Raw genomic sequence first — 15520 nt, 5'->3', positions numbered from 1 at the left:
AGGATTAACAAATTTAAATTTTGATTGAAAAATTGGTTAAATTATTTGAAACATCTGTAAATTGTTAGTTTTCATAGCAAATCTTTTACTTTCCTAAGGCACCAATTATATAAATCCATTTGTGCTTTGGTTGGGATTGCTAAGTTGTGCCGTGCTAATTGTTTAATTTATGCCTTAATACCTTTAACTTTAAAATTAACCCTTTTCTCTCTAAACTCATAATTGATAATAAAACTGCCTAGGATGCAAATATTAAACCAAAACATTTCAATAATAAAGTAGTAAATAAAGGAAACCGCAGATACTATTTCCAATCGTTGCGAAATTAAGCAAACAACAAGCTTAAAGTAATGGCGAGAGAAAACTTTTCCATACAGTGCAGCGGTAGCAGCGATCCAACCAAGCATGTCGCCCATATTCGGTAAGCGGTCACCCGGTGAACTTTTCGCAAACCAACAGCGGTAAAAGGAGAAAAGGCGTTCTAGAGTGCGCTTTTTTACTGCAACTGCGCGAGCCTAAGGAGACAAAAAAACTTGGTTTAGTTATTTCCGCTGTCATCTTGCAAACAAGTACACTGAAATAAACTAGTTAAAACAACACTTTCGAGCAAAGATTACAAAAAAGTTTTGCCCGCAATCTTTTCTAAGCTTTAAACAAAAAATCAATCGAGCGTGACCACTACACCATAGAAATATAAATTACTTAAATTTATTTTTCCACTAAATTTTTGACAGAATTTGTTGTACGTTAAGCTGCTCACGTCGTAAAAATTATAGTTTTTTTAGCTCAAAAATCTTTGCCTCCATTTTTCTCCATGAACTCTAACATGTTTTTTTTTGTTAAAATATACAAAATCGAATAGTTTGAGCACACTATATTTAAAAGCTATACTGGTATCGTTGAAAGCATTTGACGTACTCAAACGGCCCGTTATAGCCTATGTTTACCGATTTGAGCCTGGCAAAAGTTAAGATGTTATCAATTAGTAAGCACCCTGTCAAATAGATAAACTGCCTGTAGTATTGCTTAATGGAGTAGCGAAACGATGACGATTGGCGGATCTCCCTTACAGCTATACAAACACTGAGAAAGGTGGCCAGTGTCAAAATCAAACATTAATCGAAGATAAAGTAGTGAATGAAGGTCACAAGGCAAGAAAGACCTCCTGGACTTACGATCCACGGAACTTGTAAGCACCACCGGTTGGCCATCTGCAAACGGTGTTAGCTCAATGACTTGATTTGTTTGTTTTGATAGAAGAAGTTAGGCGATTAGCGCAAAGTTAAACAAGATTTCGTTATTGTCTTGGTTTGTTTGTGCTTGCAGTCGGTTTTAAAATACGTATAAAATTAAACATAAACAACCATTGCTGATAAATAACAACATGATAAACACAACCTTTCTGCAAATTTAATAGGAAAAAGAAAAATACACATAATCATATAGTTTTGTCAAAGACATGTACAGTCTTTGTACAATTCCTTAAGGAAACGCAATTGCTCATACCTTAATCGTTTTACCCCAAATACACTATTTTTACACTAACAGAATTAATCTTTTTATGAGCCTGTTTTATTTGCAACGTCATTTTCAATCAAAGTCCAAATATAAATCCAACACCATCACGTTTAAACACGGTAAAGGGAGAATCTCAAAACATTCAAATAAAGTTAATACCCAAACTTAAATGATATTTACGTCCTCTTTACATAATAAATTTCAAACGTGCTTAGGGTAGAATCATAATACAGCCATTAGATTTACATAATTACACACAATTTGTTGTTCACGAGATCATTCTCGCTTTCCTAATGTTTATTTTTAAGACAATGGCATAAACTGTTTACGAAATGTTTAGTATAAATAAACGTCATTTTATATATAGTTTGTTATCGAAAAAAAAAAAACGTTTTACCTTAAAACGTTTTTTTTTTGTGGAAAATGATACTCACTCTAATATTCAACCTACCAACCAAACAACTGCACTTTTACAGTAACACATGTTTTCTTCGCAATTCCAGAACACTTCCAAGCACAAAAAGCGATACTTTATTGCAGTGGTTCTCAAACTGTGCGCCGGGCATCTTAAACCATCATAATAAAGTTGAAAATTATCATTCTTTGAACAACTTTTGTTATGTTTACTTGCGAAGTGTGCCGCGAAAGGAAGTTTTAGTTCTTTATTGCGCCGCATGCTTTAAAATGTTGAGAACCACTGCCTTTATTGTCTGCATACAGATTTTACTGGCATTAAGCTGTCCTACCTTATGCATCTCCCCTGTATGAACCATCTTAACTTGTCTTGCACGTGTTTTGCAACATTTATGAAACATTTCGGTACTGACGTGTTTGCGTATTTGAACTGTGATAACTAACAACATGTTGGCCCCGTTTGCTCTAAGATATTACAAGCCTTGTTTTGACGCAGGGTACATAACATATTTGAGAGGTGCCGCAATACAACAACCTCCTTGAGTTGGAAGGTATCAGAACCCTGTCTTGTGTCTTTCTCAAAACACTTTTGTGTAATTATTTTTACTAAAGTAAAAACAACAACAACAACTTAATTGTTCCGCTTTTTAGTGTAACATTACCGTAAAGTGTTACTATGTTTGTTGCGTAAAGTTTCACGTGAACAAAATAATACAATTAAAATAAATCAGTTTTGCTCGTGTGTGTAAACTATAGTTGCTTAAGTTTAGAAAGTCATAAAGAACTAAAAGTTTAGGTCACAGTTTTGTTTTTGGGTAAAGCACTTTACAGAAGAAACATCATGCTCATATATACTACGGTTTTTAAAATTTAAATACGCAAGCAACTAAGCAAGTTCTCAGCAACCGGAAAAACTTGTGCCGCTAGACGGTGCTGTTGGGGCATTTTGATGCAGTTGTTTTTGGGCGGGTAAAAATAAGTGAAGAGTTCGCTTGATAGACAAAAGGTTGTGAGATTTGATTTGATGGACGTGAGTTGAGTAGCGTGCTTGTTGTAAGAGGCGTCTGCATAATGAGTTTTCGTCTGGAATTATCTGCTACACTTTAAATGATGAATTTTAGTATTTTGTTCGTGTTTATATGCTGGGGTAGAAAAAAAAATCGCATTTTTAGTTTTTTTTTGACACAAACATCAGTTTTTTAAGAGACTTTATAGATTGAGTTTTTGCTGCAAGTGCACGCTGCGCAGTAGCATTTAGGGTTCAGGCTAAAGCTTAAAAAGCATAATACAGCTTTAGTTTTAAGCAATTTTTGGTGAAATGTTTCCATAAATAAAGGGATTTCAGGTCTATAATAATTTTTGCTTGGTCGCAATATGAACAAAAAATTTTATTGCTGTTAAATTTTCACACTTTTTCTGTTTATGAAATTATTTGTGCACAAGGGACCACTTTACTGATAATGATTGTTATATTTCTTCAAAAATTACACTTTGCAGCCACAATTTTATACTGCCAAACAGTTTGGTTTCTGACTTCTTGCAAAATTAAATAAAATTAATGGTGCAATTAGTGGTTTCTTTGCTTGTAAAGTAGAATAATTTGGAGTGAATTGTACACTTGGGTTTGTGTACAATGCCTCAACAGTTAAAAGTGGTCATCCAGTGATTTTATTTGTTTTGTGGCTAGATGCCAAACCCAATGTTTGCTTAAATTGTCTAAGCAAAGATTTAGCTTCTTTATGATAACGCAAAGCAATTTATTCCGGTTTTTGTAAATAACAATTGTTGTTCCTGTTCCAAATATGTACGGTTAAAATAAAAGCTGAGGTAAATAATATTTTCTTCCACAATCTGTTTTAATTTTTTTTTATTTTGTTTATGTTAGGATATTAGTCTGTGCTGACAAAATTCCAAATTAACAAGAAAAAACTGCATTTGAAAGGCTGCTGAACCAAAGGTTTGTTTTTTACTTATTTTTTCAGATTTTTAATAAATATATATATTTTGTTTATTTTTATATTTTATGACAAGTTTGATATATTTCTTTGTTTATTTATATACCCAATAAAGATGTTATATCGGTTTACCTGTTGTAGCAAAGTAAAATAAAAAATTTTTAGTGATAAATTATAGTTATTTTGAAGAATCTTATTTCATCACAGATTATGGAGCAGTTTGTAAGTAAAAAAACAAACAATACATGTTGCTTCATTGTAGTAAACAAAAAATGCATCATTGTTTTTGTCGCTTAAATGTACATAACCTGCAAAACAAAGGAACAACTTTTACTTATTGGCAAAGAGCAATAAGTTAGAATTTGTTTTCATGCTTTAATTGGTGGCTAAAGAAACATTTTTTGGTGTGCTTGTTTATTTGTTGCTTGCTTGGTTGTGTATGTGAATGATACATATGTAAAATATATATATCCTATATTTGTTCCTCAATTGGTTGGTAGACGTTTCCTGAATTGTGTTAGGCAGGAAACAATAGTATATATGTCTTGTTTAAGCTAAATGGTGTTAATACCTCGATGGCATTTGATACACTCAAAACATTTGGCAAGTGCTTAACCAAGTGCATAATTGCAGGGCTTGTACATAATATAGATTTTATTGCAAACTGTCAACAATTACTGTTGTCATCATGAGTGCAAAATTAACTGTATACCATCTCTCTTTTATTGTTGCTTTTGATCAAACTAATAAGTGGTGTTGTTCTGTAATTTATTTTTTGCCATACCATGTATCAAAATTGCACATTTTTTTACCTGAGTGTTGAATGTTGTGCATGCATTGCCCAGCAGGAGGTGATTATGTGCGTTACTATGTGTTTGTGTTGGGCCGCAACCAATCTGTAGCTAGGTATTTTATTTAAACAATGTAGAAGGCAAAGGGTATTGAGCTGTTTGCTTTGGTCATTAAACTGGTAATATGCCCATTTTTAAAGGCCTTTTAAAATTCCAGCAGCCTGTATTAATTGATCAGCGGAGTAGAGTAGATGAGATACACTAAAGATTGAAGTATTAATCATATTGTATCGTTGATACTGTGGAACATTTTTTGCTATTTGCTGTTGATTAAAAGTATCAAATTGAATTTAGAATTGTAAATAGATTTTGAATTATTTATCTAAAAAAAAACTAAACATAAGTTTTTGTAGTTTTTTTACCACAATATGTTTCAAGCAGAGTAGTGATGGCCCTTTATAAAATATTTCTTAGAGGGTATATTACATGACTAAACATGTATCTAGATTTGCCTAAGAAATGTTTATGGGTTCAGTGTATTTCGCTTGGTGAAAGAAATGGTAGCAACACAAATGTTTACCAAGCTTGAATTTCACGGTAAACATGGTTGTTTAAACTGTTAGATTTTCTACAGCTTGTGCCACACTCCCAAAATATATTCAACAGTTGGGAGAGGCGGTAGTTGAGTTGCTGGGTTCTTGATGCAGTAACACAGGCGCATGAATAATGCAAGCGACCAGAGTCACGTGACTGGAGAGGTTTGCTATACTTTCGTGGATCGATGCAAGTAGTCGCTCGATTTTTGCCCACTGAAGCGGTCGAACACAGCGGGTCTTTGTATGGCGGCTTTGCACAGAAAAAGCGCTAGGCTGTTTCGCTAATCCTTGACATTGTCCTTTGCATTTTAATCTGTGCGTTCCTGACTTTATTAAGATAGATATTATGTCTTAGTAAGCTAAGTTTGATCTTTTGTTTTGTTAAATATCTTCGATTTCTTTTTACTTAGTTTGTCATCGGTAAACTAAAGTTGAACAAAAAACGATTAATCTTCTAAAACTTGAAAACGAAACACGTCAACTCAGCCACATTTAAAAAGTTACCCCACACATAACTTCCAAAGTCAATAAAGAGAAACGAAATTGAAAATAAAGGCGTGATAGTCATATTGCATTCATACCCATACAATAATTTTACGTTTCACCGACTGTAAGTTTAGAATGAATAACCTTAAAATACATATTTACGCCTATTCTAGCACGACTGGTACTAACTACCTCGTGGCAGAGTTCAGTTACTTGTTTTCGCGCCATTTAAACATAAACAATCTCAGTCACGTGCTTGACTAGACAATGCCAGTGTGTGATGTCACAAGACGAGGTAATAACAAGGGCGAGTAGCGTTAATTGGCGTTGACCTCTGCAACAGCCTAACTGCGAGTTTTCCGTTTGTGTGTTGGCGTTTAACCTCTTGGTACAGTTCAGCATGTTAGCACACAGAGAGCTTATCTCGTGATTGACGTGTCGGCCACTCCCGCTTCAAGATACGAGGCACTTGGGAATTCGACATAGTCCGGTTGGCAGTGTGCGACTGTTGTTTGTTGAGTCAAAAACAAATCGCTGTGAATTCAAATTGCGGCAAACTGGAGTTGTACTGTTTTGCGATAACACGCTTTACTGCGCGACAACGACTTTACGCTTGAATTAACACACGTTCAAGACACTTTGTGAACATAAAATTGTATTTTCGAAGTTACCTTATTTCCTAATCTAGCAGACAATGCAGCTACATTTCCCCCCAAGTTATTTAGCATGTTGTATGACAGCTCAGACATACATATTTCAAACTGTATAGGTTGACATTCCATAAGGTTGGTGTTTCACCATTCTGGTCAAGAGTGAGTACTTTAAACGCCTTGGAATTGATATATTTGACACCTATATTGCAAGTTGCGCTCGTTACAAGTTTGCAGCAGCGTTCTTTACTTTCTGGGATCAAACGTTAAACATAAATATACCTAACCCTTAATTGATGTCCTTGCATCGTATTGAATACGATATACAGAGATTTCCTGATACAGTACCACATACTATTTTATGCCCGTCAGTCGTCACTTGCTCTTTTCCAATACGAGATCCCGGTGAGTGATGTACGAGGTAGAGAGATGAAAGATACGCTTTATTGCCTGACTTCACGTACAGATTCAATATTGTTTCTTACATGTCGGGTAGAAACCTCATTGAAGTAGCAAAATTTGGCAGAAAAATCGAAGCTGCAAAATTATTTGCCTATAGGAAAATAGACGCTACGCGGTTTGGACAAGGCGCATTAAAATAGATGTAATAACTAGCAAGCTAAGACCATTTTGTGGATAAAATCAAACTTTAATTTGGTTATTGTCAAAAAAACGATGAACTTTTTAAGGCGGGTCATTATTAAGATCGCGTTGCTAAAATGGGCCGCCGAAAAAAAACGGTTGAAAACCACTGTTTTAGAGCGATATTGTGGCTGTGTTTTCGTTTACCACGCGAAATAAACCCAACTCAACTTCTTAGGTTTCTGTCGAAGTAAAGTGGAGGTTTGTTTAATGGCAACAAACCCGTAATTCGTGCATGTGTTCTTTAACACACAACGCAAAAATCGACTATTTGTTTCAGCAAAAATGTTTAACTTAAACACAAGGTTGGTTTCAGGTTGGTTGCACGTTGAAACCCGCTATTTTTGCGGCTTGACACTTCGTCTTTTCGGCAGAACAGCAATGATTTATGTTCTTCGCGCATGGTAGCTCGACCGACATAAAATTTATCTGTTTGTTTATTTGCTTTTTACGCCGAGCCCCTCCATAAAATAGAAAATAATTGTTAAGGAATCATTATCATGAAGAAACCTTAAACGTTCAGAAACGAAATAGGAATAATGGAAGTCTACATTTTCATTTAAGACCAATTACGCCACAATTTGCCGATTTCGGACGTTTTATTAAAGTTTTACTCGCGCGTGCCAACAACTGCATAAGTTTATATTAAACCACAAACGACAGAAAAAACACATTGTTTGTCAATAAAATCAATATTGAAAACAATCGATTTGGTAACACACTGTTATCACTCAACTCTAATCCCAATATTTGCATTTTTACCGACCATTTAGCGCTGGGTGGCTCTGGTCAATCCTTGCATTCGTTGGACAGCGTGATAGCTTTGTAGTCCGGAATACTGTGATAGATGAACTCGTCCTTACGGCGTCCAGTCGAGCCGCAATTGAGAGCTCTTCTCTCCAGCAGTAAACCCATTACCCTAATTGGAACACTTAACTGAGTTTTCCAACCGCGTTTCCTTGCACATTTGCATGTCTTTTGTTAATGAAAGTCAACGCAAGCAAGTTGGCTGTACTTACTTTAGCGTTTTTAAGCAGTTAAACGCAAAAAAATAGTGCAGACATTTTTGCAGTAACGTTTTTTCGTAGCCGTTTGCAGAATATTAGACTGTGGAAGCAGTATTAAAAACGTTTTTAATTCGTCATTAAGTGTATATTGGCGCAGTCTTAATTCGTTAAAAATATGTTTTCCATTTAAACTTTAACTCAACGTTACTGAAATTTAGTCTTAAAAATTAACATAAAACTGCTTAAATTGCCCACATAAAATTGTTAGGATTGTCTTAGAAAGTCTTAGCGCAGGTGCGGTTTGATGATTTGAACAAATCAGTGTGTGTAGTGTAACATCAAAGCATTGGTGTTGTTGAATGAAGTTGTGTTTAGATGTGATTATGTTGTAAAGGCATGTCTGTTTATGCTTGCTATTGTTTTAGCTCTTACAAACCTAGATTAAGGATTTTGATTACATTGTAACTCAATCCATGGTAGAGACATTCACCAATCTTAGCCTAAACCAGTAGTTATGTGTTATAATGAAGTGAATGTGGGTTGTACGATACATTTTTACATTATTTAAGACATTCAACTTAAAAACTACCTTTAATCGCATGTAAATGTGCCTGTTAAGGTGTCCTGATAGAAAAAAACAGTGAATTTCTGAGATTTTACTGGCAAAATTCTAAAATTATATAACCTACTAACATGTAACTCATATGCTTATGCTCAATAATAAATTTCCAAGCTTTCTGTAGTGATGAAATAGGTCTCATTGCACCTGTTGTGTTAATTAGGAGCAGGTTTCACAGGAATTGGACGAACAAGGCAATCCTCGAGGGACGTATCATGTTTCTTCAGAGCACTTGCAAGCCCTGAATCCGATTTATCAAACAGTGAGTCTTGATTCTTCATCATATTTGGTGAAAAAATATAAGAAAAAAAAATATAAAATGGGAAAAAATAACTTCTAAGTCAAAGTTGTCTGAATAATCTCGTTTTTTAGTCTCTTTCTAAATTGTTTTTTTTTCATGTTTTATTATGTTGCAGGTTTTTGTGTATGATAACTTTTGCCAAATCTAATTAATTTATACACTCTCCAATGCAGATTAAAGTTTTTAGCATATTTGGTAAAATATATAGGAGCAAGAAATGATTCAGGAAAAAATAACTTTCAAGTCAAAATTGTCAGAATAATCAAATTTTTTCTTTACACTTTTGGTCTCTTTCTAAATCGCTTTTTTCATGTTCTATTAAATTTTTATGTAACAATTTAAGTTTTTCAACTTAGATTGAAGTTTTGCTTCAGAAATTTCTGCAATTTATATGAGTAACTGTTTTTATTGCAGGTGGAACTATCTAATAGACAAGTGATCGAAACAAAATCATCGGTGAGACACTACCACTCATCTTCTAAAACAGTAAGCAGACAAGTTCATACTGTCAGCTCATCCACTGAAGGTGGACCACATTTTACATCTACTCAAATCTCCCAAGGACAATATTTCACTGGACAAAGCCAAGTTAGTGTTTTAATTTATGTTTATTACACCTTTGTATACTTTTTGTTATTAGAAATGTGTTATTTATATGTTTTTGGATGCTATGTTGACACGTCCTAAACGTCTGTGTAAAAACGTTTTTATCGATAACATTAAGATACACTGCAAGTTAAACTGAGCATGGCACGTTCTATCATGAGACAAAATGTTTTATGGGATAAAGAAATTGAGAGACAGTTGACTTCCAAACTACAAATTAATTAGTAATAATCGTTGCCAACTTCTAACTTATACGTCTCGATATAACTTACGGCTTCATAAGTGAAAAAATCATTTAAACTTTTCAACGTATCTGCCCCTAATGTGTCGATACAGTTAGCACATTTGGGGGGTTCAAAATAACTAAAAAAGCTTAACTAAGATCAAAATTGCTACCCGAGTTGTATAAAACGTACTTATCGTATAATTCGTACAGTTCAAGGGTCTATTTGAGCTTTAAAACAAAAAACGATTCGGGCCAAGTTCGGGCTTTCAAACAAAAAGTCGGGTTATGGCCGGGAATTTCAAACCCGCTTACACTGATGGATCAGAATATTTTACCAGCAGCACTCAGGTAGTATTGTACATTTTCCGTTGCTTTGCGGCTCAACTTTCCACCAAAGCACTCCCAAGCGGCTTGTAAATTCCAAAGCAAACTGAAGCCGCATTCTCGCAATTCATGTTCGCTTATTCGCAGTCGACCACATTTCAGAGTGGTGGCGTTTCGACGCAGCTGGACAACGTTGCACGTGACGACCTCAACAACTTAGTTCCCGAATCTGGTGGAGTTGAGGAGCAAGTTGTGCGATCTAAGATGGCCGGTGAAGTCCAACAAAGTAGAAAGTTCGAGATTAACGCAGCTTCTGCTGTTTCCCCGTAAGTCTTTGATGTTCGTTGGATTTGAGAAGTCGATTTTTTTGTCTTAGCGTTGTTAAATAGGGTTAGACTTGCAGCAAAAGGTATAGGTGTGGTTTGTAAAAGCGATTTTTACTCAAAAAGTCGCCAGTTCCTTGATTTGAATTCCGGCCAAAACCTAAAAACTTTACAACTCAGTTTGAAGACAAGAGCCTGGTAGAGGAAATTGTCCTGCCTATTTGCAACCTGCTAAAAGTTAACCAATTCGTTCGTTTCTTTAATCTGGATTTAAATTATAACAATTATTGAAAAGCATTGTTTAAATTTTGCCCCAGCAAGCACCGTCGGGTGTTAACTGCTGGAACTAATCATACAGATCGGTGAAATGTGCATTCCCTTGACTTGACCAAAACTGTTTGGTTTTGCAAGATGTTTTAAATTGTATGTTCTACAGCTTTACTGTTGGATTTTACTGTTGGTATTTTTATTCGCGCTGTCAGCAGTTTTTTTTTTCATTTTTCATCTATCCTTCTTTCTAAACACGTACTTTTTAGACAAACAGCGCAAAAGACTGCAGTTGATAATGGCAACGAAGATCTGGGATACGATATGGAGGAATATATTGATAAGAGGTGGGATACTGCCGAGTATGAAGACGATGAGGATTTGGATAACAGCTCAGCTCGTCAGTTCGAACAGAATCGCATCAAGGCACTCGCAGGTTAGCGTAATATAAAAAAACAATGTTTCCCATTTAACTTTGCTAATACGCACTACTCGGACATTCTCAGTGAAAGTACGAGTTGAACAAAATTCGAATTTATTAATTCACGGCGAGGAACTATTTTGTTAACAAAGAATACATTAGAATTCATCCTGAGACCACGTTAGAATTCATCCACATTATCACTGTCATTTGTACGATGTTCTCATGGGTAAATATATGCTGGTTATTACCACAACGATGTAGCTCAATGAAGAGAAATTACACATAGTCAATTCATTCTAGTTTGTCAAGTTTAGGAAACAGGCTCATTCATTCTATTAATATGTTAATTCAAAGCAAGACGCAACAGGAAAGTGCTAGGTACAGTAAAACATTAGATTTTTTATATTTACAGACAATTGTGTAAATCGTACCCCAATGCCCTGAAAAAAACATTTCTAGAAACATTTTGCAACAACAACTAACTTTCTGTCCCTAAAACACACATATATACTAATTTGCCGATGACAAATTTATGTCCACTTTTTGCCCCTGCTGTTAGATAATCTTTTTGTGCAACATGCGATTAAAGATTAGCATGCTTGTATCCTTAATGTGAATGCCTTGCCTCCTAATGCATTATATATCGTTTGCATTGTGCACAAGGCTTTTCAATGAAGAGTACGGAGCTCTCGACTAAACCCTATAATTAAAATGTCAATTCTACGGCAGCCTTAGTTCTTTGTAAGCTGTTCAGTTGATTCTCCGAAAAGTTGCGAAGCATGTACGGAGTTTGCTGCGATGTCTTTGTGTATCGGCTGATGTTTGAAAATATTGTACAGAACTTTTCAATCATTTCCCCCTCCAATTCCTGTAGTTAGGGAACAAAAAGGAATTTTAAGAAAAAAGGTAGTGAAAGTTTCATGTCTTGTTGCGACTTTTTCAACTCAATACAGTTTGTACTTCTTTAAATTTTCATTCAAACCACGAATGATTTTCCTAAGGCAAAAATAGTTCAAAGCCTAAAATGTCTGAAAAAAATAATAATTGCCCTAAAGCGTAACAAACACTCTGTCGTAAAACCAGAAAACGTCGAAGTTCTTTTGCTTGGCTTAAATCGTTGCTCGTGCAACTTTACAGTTCATGTACTCGCCACTTGTATGGCTTTGAAACTTTTGAATCGAGTGCTCTCAATGTTCTACTTGAAGTAGTTATGTTGGTGGAGCAACGGATGTACTTTACAGTCAAGGTTAAGCCCAATCCGCTTGGGGGCGTTGTCGTAAACGTGGCTTGTATTTGGTTGGGTTAGGTTGTTAGTTTCTGGCGTTTTTGACTACTGTTGAGACACAAAATGTGAAAATTAAAACAAAAATCTTTCGTCATGGGTTCGAATCTCACCACAGTCGGATCTTATAGGGGCTTTACATTCATTAGTCTGAGCAGACACTGTTATTCAGAAAAGGTTGACCTTTATGAGAATATATTATTTTAGAGACTACTTTTTACGGGCTACCTCGTTGTGTAAACCTTACACATGCAAACACTGCAAATGAAATACTGAAAACAGCGCATTGCAATTAGTTACGTTGCTGTGGGTAAGTGGAATTAGGATTGGGGTGTAAAAAAAGTTGTTATTTTACAAAAGGCCGTTTTGAGATAAGTTTATGCAACGTAGTAAAACACGAACGCTTATAGAATGTGTTCATTGGAGGTCGTGATTTTTGTTGTAACTTTTTTCATCCTAATGGAGCAATTTTTCCATCCCGCTTCTCTTTAATTACCGCTTTCAATGTTTTATACGTTTTTCCAACATTGCCAAAGACAACATTTACATAGCGACGCAAGCATGACGCTGCAATAATAGAATTAAAGTCGCTTATATTGGGCGAAAAACGCCTGTAAAAACAGACTTAGTTGCTTAAACACCTTTAATCGCTTTTTAAAAACTCGCCCCCCAATTAACCCCCCAACTTTGAACATTAGAAATCATGACGTCATAGTTATGATCCCGCGCAATCTAAACTACTGTTAGTCGTTAATAATCGATCGCTTCACCACAGCGTTGTTTGATTCCAATAGGCCGAAGGTTGACGTTTTCCTACTTGAACCAACACCTCCCAGCTTATTCTCAGCGTTTTTTTATCGCTGGTTAATCATTACATTTTCCCCAGACCCCCCGTTTCGCAGTTTAACGCCCTTTTTTCGACTATTGTCCGTTATTTTATGTGAGTCTCGTTAGGGTATTGCAGTGTTCATGTTTTTCTAGTAGATAGAGTATTAGTTGTGTTGAAATAGACCATGATAGTGCAAAATGGGTTAGGCATTGGTTTAAAGCCAACGGTTTTTTTGCGCGTGTATTTTACTCTAAACTTTGCAGCTGTCTATACTGTTACTGTGATTTTGCATTAATGATTACGGTTTAAAAGTCGAGGTGTTTTCGTCGCACAGTTATTGTAGTCTTTAATTTTTTCCGTTGATTCAGGGTTCCTCCAATTTTGGCAATTTCTGTATGTTTTTTTCTGGTGTCATCAGTAGGCTATGTTACTTATATTGTTACTATAATGCTTGTCGAAAATGTTTTTAGTTTTGTCTTGTATTTTATATTTATATGGTTTTGTTTTCTTATGACTCGTGCTACTACAGTGCAAATCGATTGTAAAACTTGAAAAAGGTGAAAAGAAGTAGAAGCGCAGCAGCATTTGCACAATATCTTTGATGTAGGCCGTTTTTACCGCCCGCTATTTTGTTCGTATAAAAAGGTACATAAATGCAATTATAAGTTTGCTCTTAAGCGAAACACAACAGTCATCTATTGCATTTAAGTTTGTCCCTGTTTGGAACCAGTTCCCACTAAAAACACAGTAAAAACACTGTCACCCCTAGCCTTGAGAACAGCCGTCACATAAAAACATCAATGTTCACTAAACTTTAAAAAGTGCGTCAATTGTATCTACCCCAGTCGACCTTGAATAGGCCTCTGGGGTTTTACAGCTGAAAATTTGAAGAAAAACGTGGCAATGAATATGAGAGCTTTGTACGCCCTGTATTGTTCGACTCTATCGTTGCTCCATTAGTTAATATTTCACCAGTTCAGGCTTGCAAAGCCGCTACATTACACACTTCGTTTTAGGATCAACTAATGTTGAAAATTGTTAGAAGACGGTTTGAGTTAGCCCATAGCTGTGTACTGTTTATGTTGATCGTTACTTTGTCCGAAAACCTTGCCTAAAAATATTGCGTATGTACGGATTTGTTATCAATTTCATGAAGCAATTGTGGACGAAATTGGCACTAAAGTACAGTAAACCTGGGTAAAACCGGATTCGGTTAATACAGGTATTCGCCTAATTCGGACAAAACTTAAGGTACAAATGATTGGCAATGTGGTAAGGCTTTAACTAATCGACATCGGTTAACCCGGATCTTCGTATAGTTCGGACATTGGTTCAAACGTGCCTGAATTCACCGAGGTTTACTGCATGTAATATGTCATCTCGTTACTTAAATATTTTGACCTAAGATCCTGTTCAGTTAAGTCATCTTTCAATAAGGCCCGTATTTAATTCCACAGTGCGAATATTTTACTTTCGTTGTAGATCGTTGAAAAGATACAGGACCATTTTCTTTCGTGCAGAACTATTTTGTAAATTAATTAGTCACGGTAACAATATATATTGTGTTAGCTCCGCTGTCATTCCTCTTGCCGTCAAAATTAGAGAATCGATAACATGGACGCAAAGGGACGCGCATTTTTGTGAGACCGTTGGGCATTTGACTGTAATTTGCTTGTAACGGAGTCAGAAACGCGCCACGCAAATTGCGGGCTTGTGACCTGCTGGAAATGCACCGTAAATAGAATTGAAATAAAAATCCGCATTAACCAGTTTTTCCGTAACTTAACCACCGGCGAAGTGATGTCGTTTTATTTTGGTTGATAATTTAAAGTTACTTTTGTGAAATTAGGTGATCTATGTTGGAAACGTCAAAGTCCAATTTAAGGAAATTCAATTCGTTCCAGCGACTTCACGAGGTAATTGCGATTTTCTTAAATGCCAAAATAGAGCCATTTTTCATGTTGATTCATTCTATGTCTATTATACATGTGAACTGGTATTTTTTCAGTTGATTCGTAACTGCGTGTCAGGTGAATGTAATGCTTTTGGGCAATCCAATATTATTATAATTCTGTCAGGCCATGACAAACCAATATGTCTATCGTGTGGCAAACATTGATTTTGTGTTGCTTATCACATTGCTGCATCGAATCCCTCTGTTGTGCGTGTAAAGATACTCGCTGCTTGCACAGGCTACAGGCAATTCTGAACAATCTGCAGCAGGCCAGTATCGTTACGCATTGCGTAGACATGAAAATCT

At 35.7% G+C, this 15520-nt stretch overlaps 1 protein-coding gene across 5 annotated transcripts in view; it reads left to right on the top strand.

Moving 5' to 3' along the window:
- The first annotated feature begins 3797 nt into the window (after nucleotides 1-3797).
- The window catches only part of LOC145234003 (spectrin beta chain, non-erythrocytic 1-like), a 52162-nt gene continuing 40439 nt past the window's right edge, over nucleotides 3798-15520 (top strand). For 2 of the 5 annotated variants that reach the window (XM_080098795.1, XM_080098774.1), the window contains exons 1-6: nucleotides 3798-3889; nucleotides 4095-4109; nucleotides 8842-8940; nucleotides 9391-9567; nucleotides 10283-10461; nucleotides 10995-11161. In XM_080098795.1, coding sequence (XP_079954921.1) covers nucleotides 4098-4109; nucleotides 8842-8940; nucleotides 9391-9567; nucleotides 10283-10461; nucleotides 10995-11161 — 634 coding nt within the window. In that variant the 5' untranslated portion in view covers nucleotides 3798-3889; nucleotides 4095-4097. The remainder of the gene's footprint in view (nucleotides 3890-4094; nucleotides 4110-8841; nucleotides 8941-9390; nucleotides 9568-10282; nucleotides 10462-10994; nucleotides 11162-15520) is intronic. The other 3 variants (XM_080098781.1, XM_080098790.1, XM_080098798.1) reach the window with 3 other exon arrangements.

This window comes from Phallusia mammillata, chromosome 1 (assembly GCF_965637545.1).
Source record: "Phallusia mammillata chromosome 1, kaPhaMamm4.hap1.1, whole genome shotgun sequence".
NCBI classification, from domain to species: domain Eukaryota; kingdom Metazoa; phylum Chordata; class Ascidiacea; order Phlebobranchia; family Ascidiidae; genus Phallusia; species Phallusia mammillata.
Note: the sequence above shows the minus strand (reverse complement) of the source record. Positions and strands in the feature narration are given on the sequence as shown.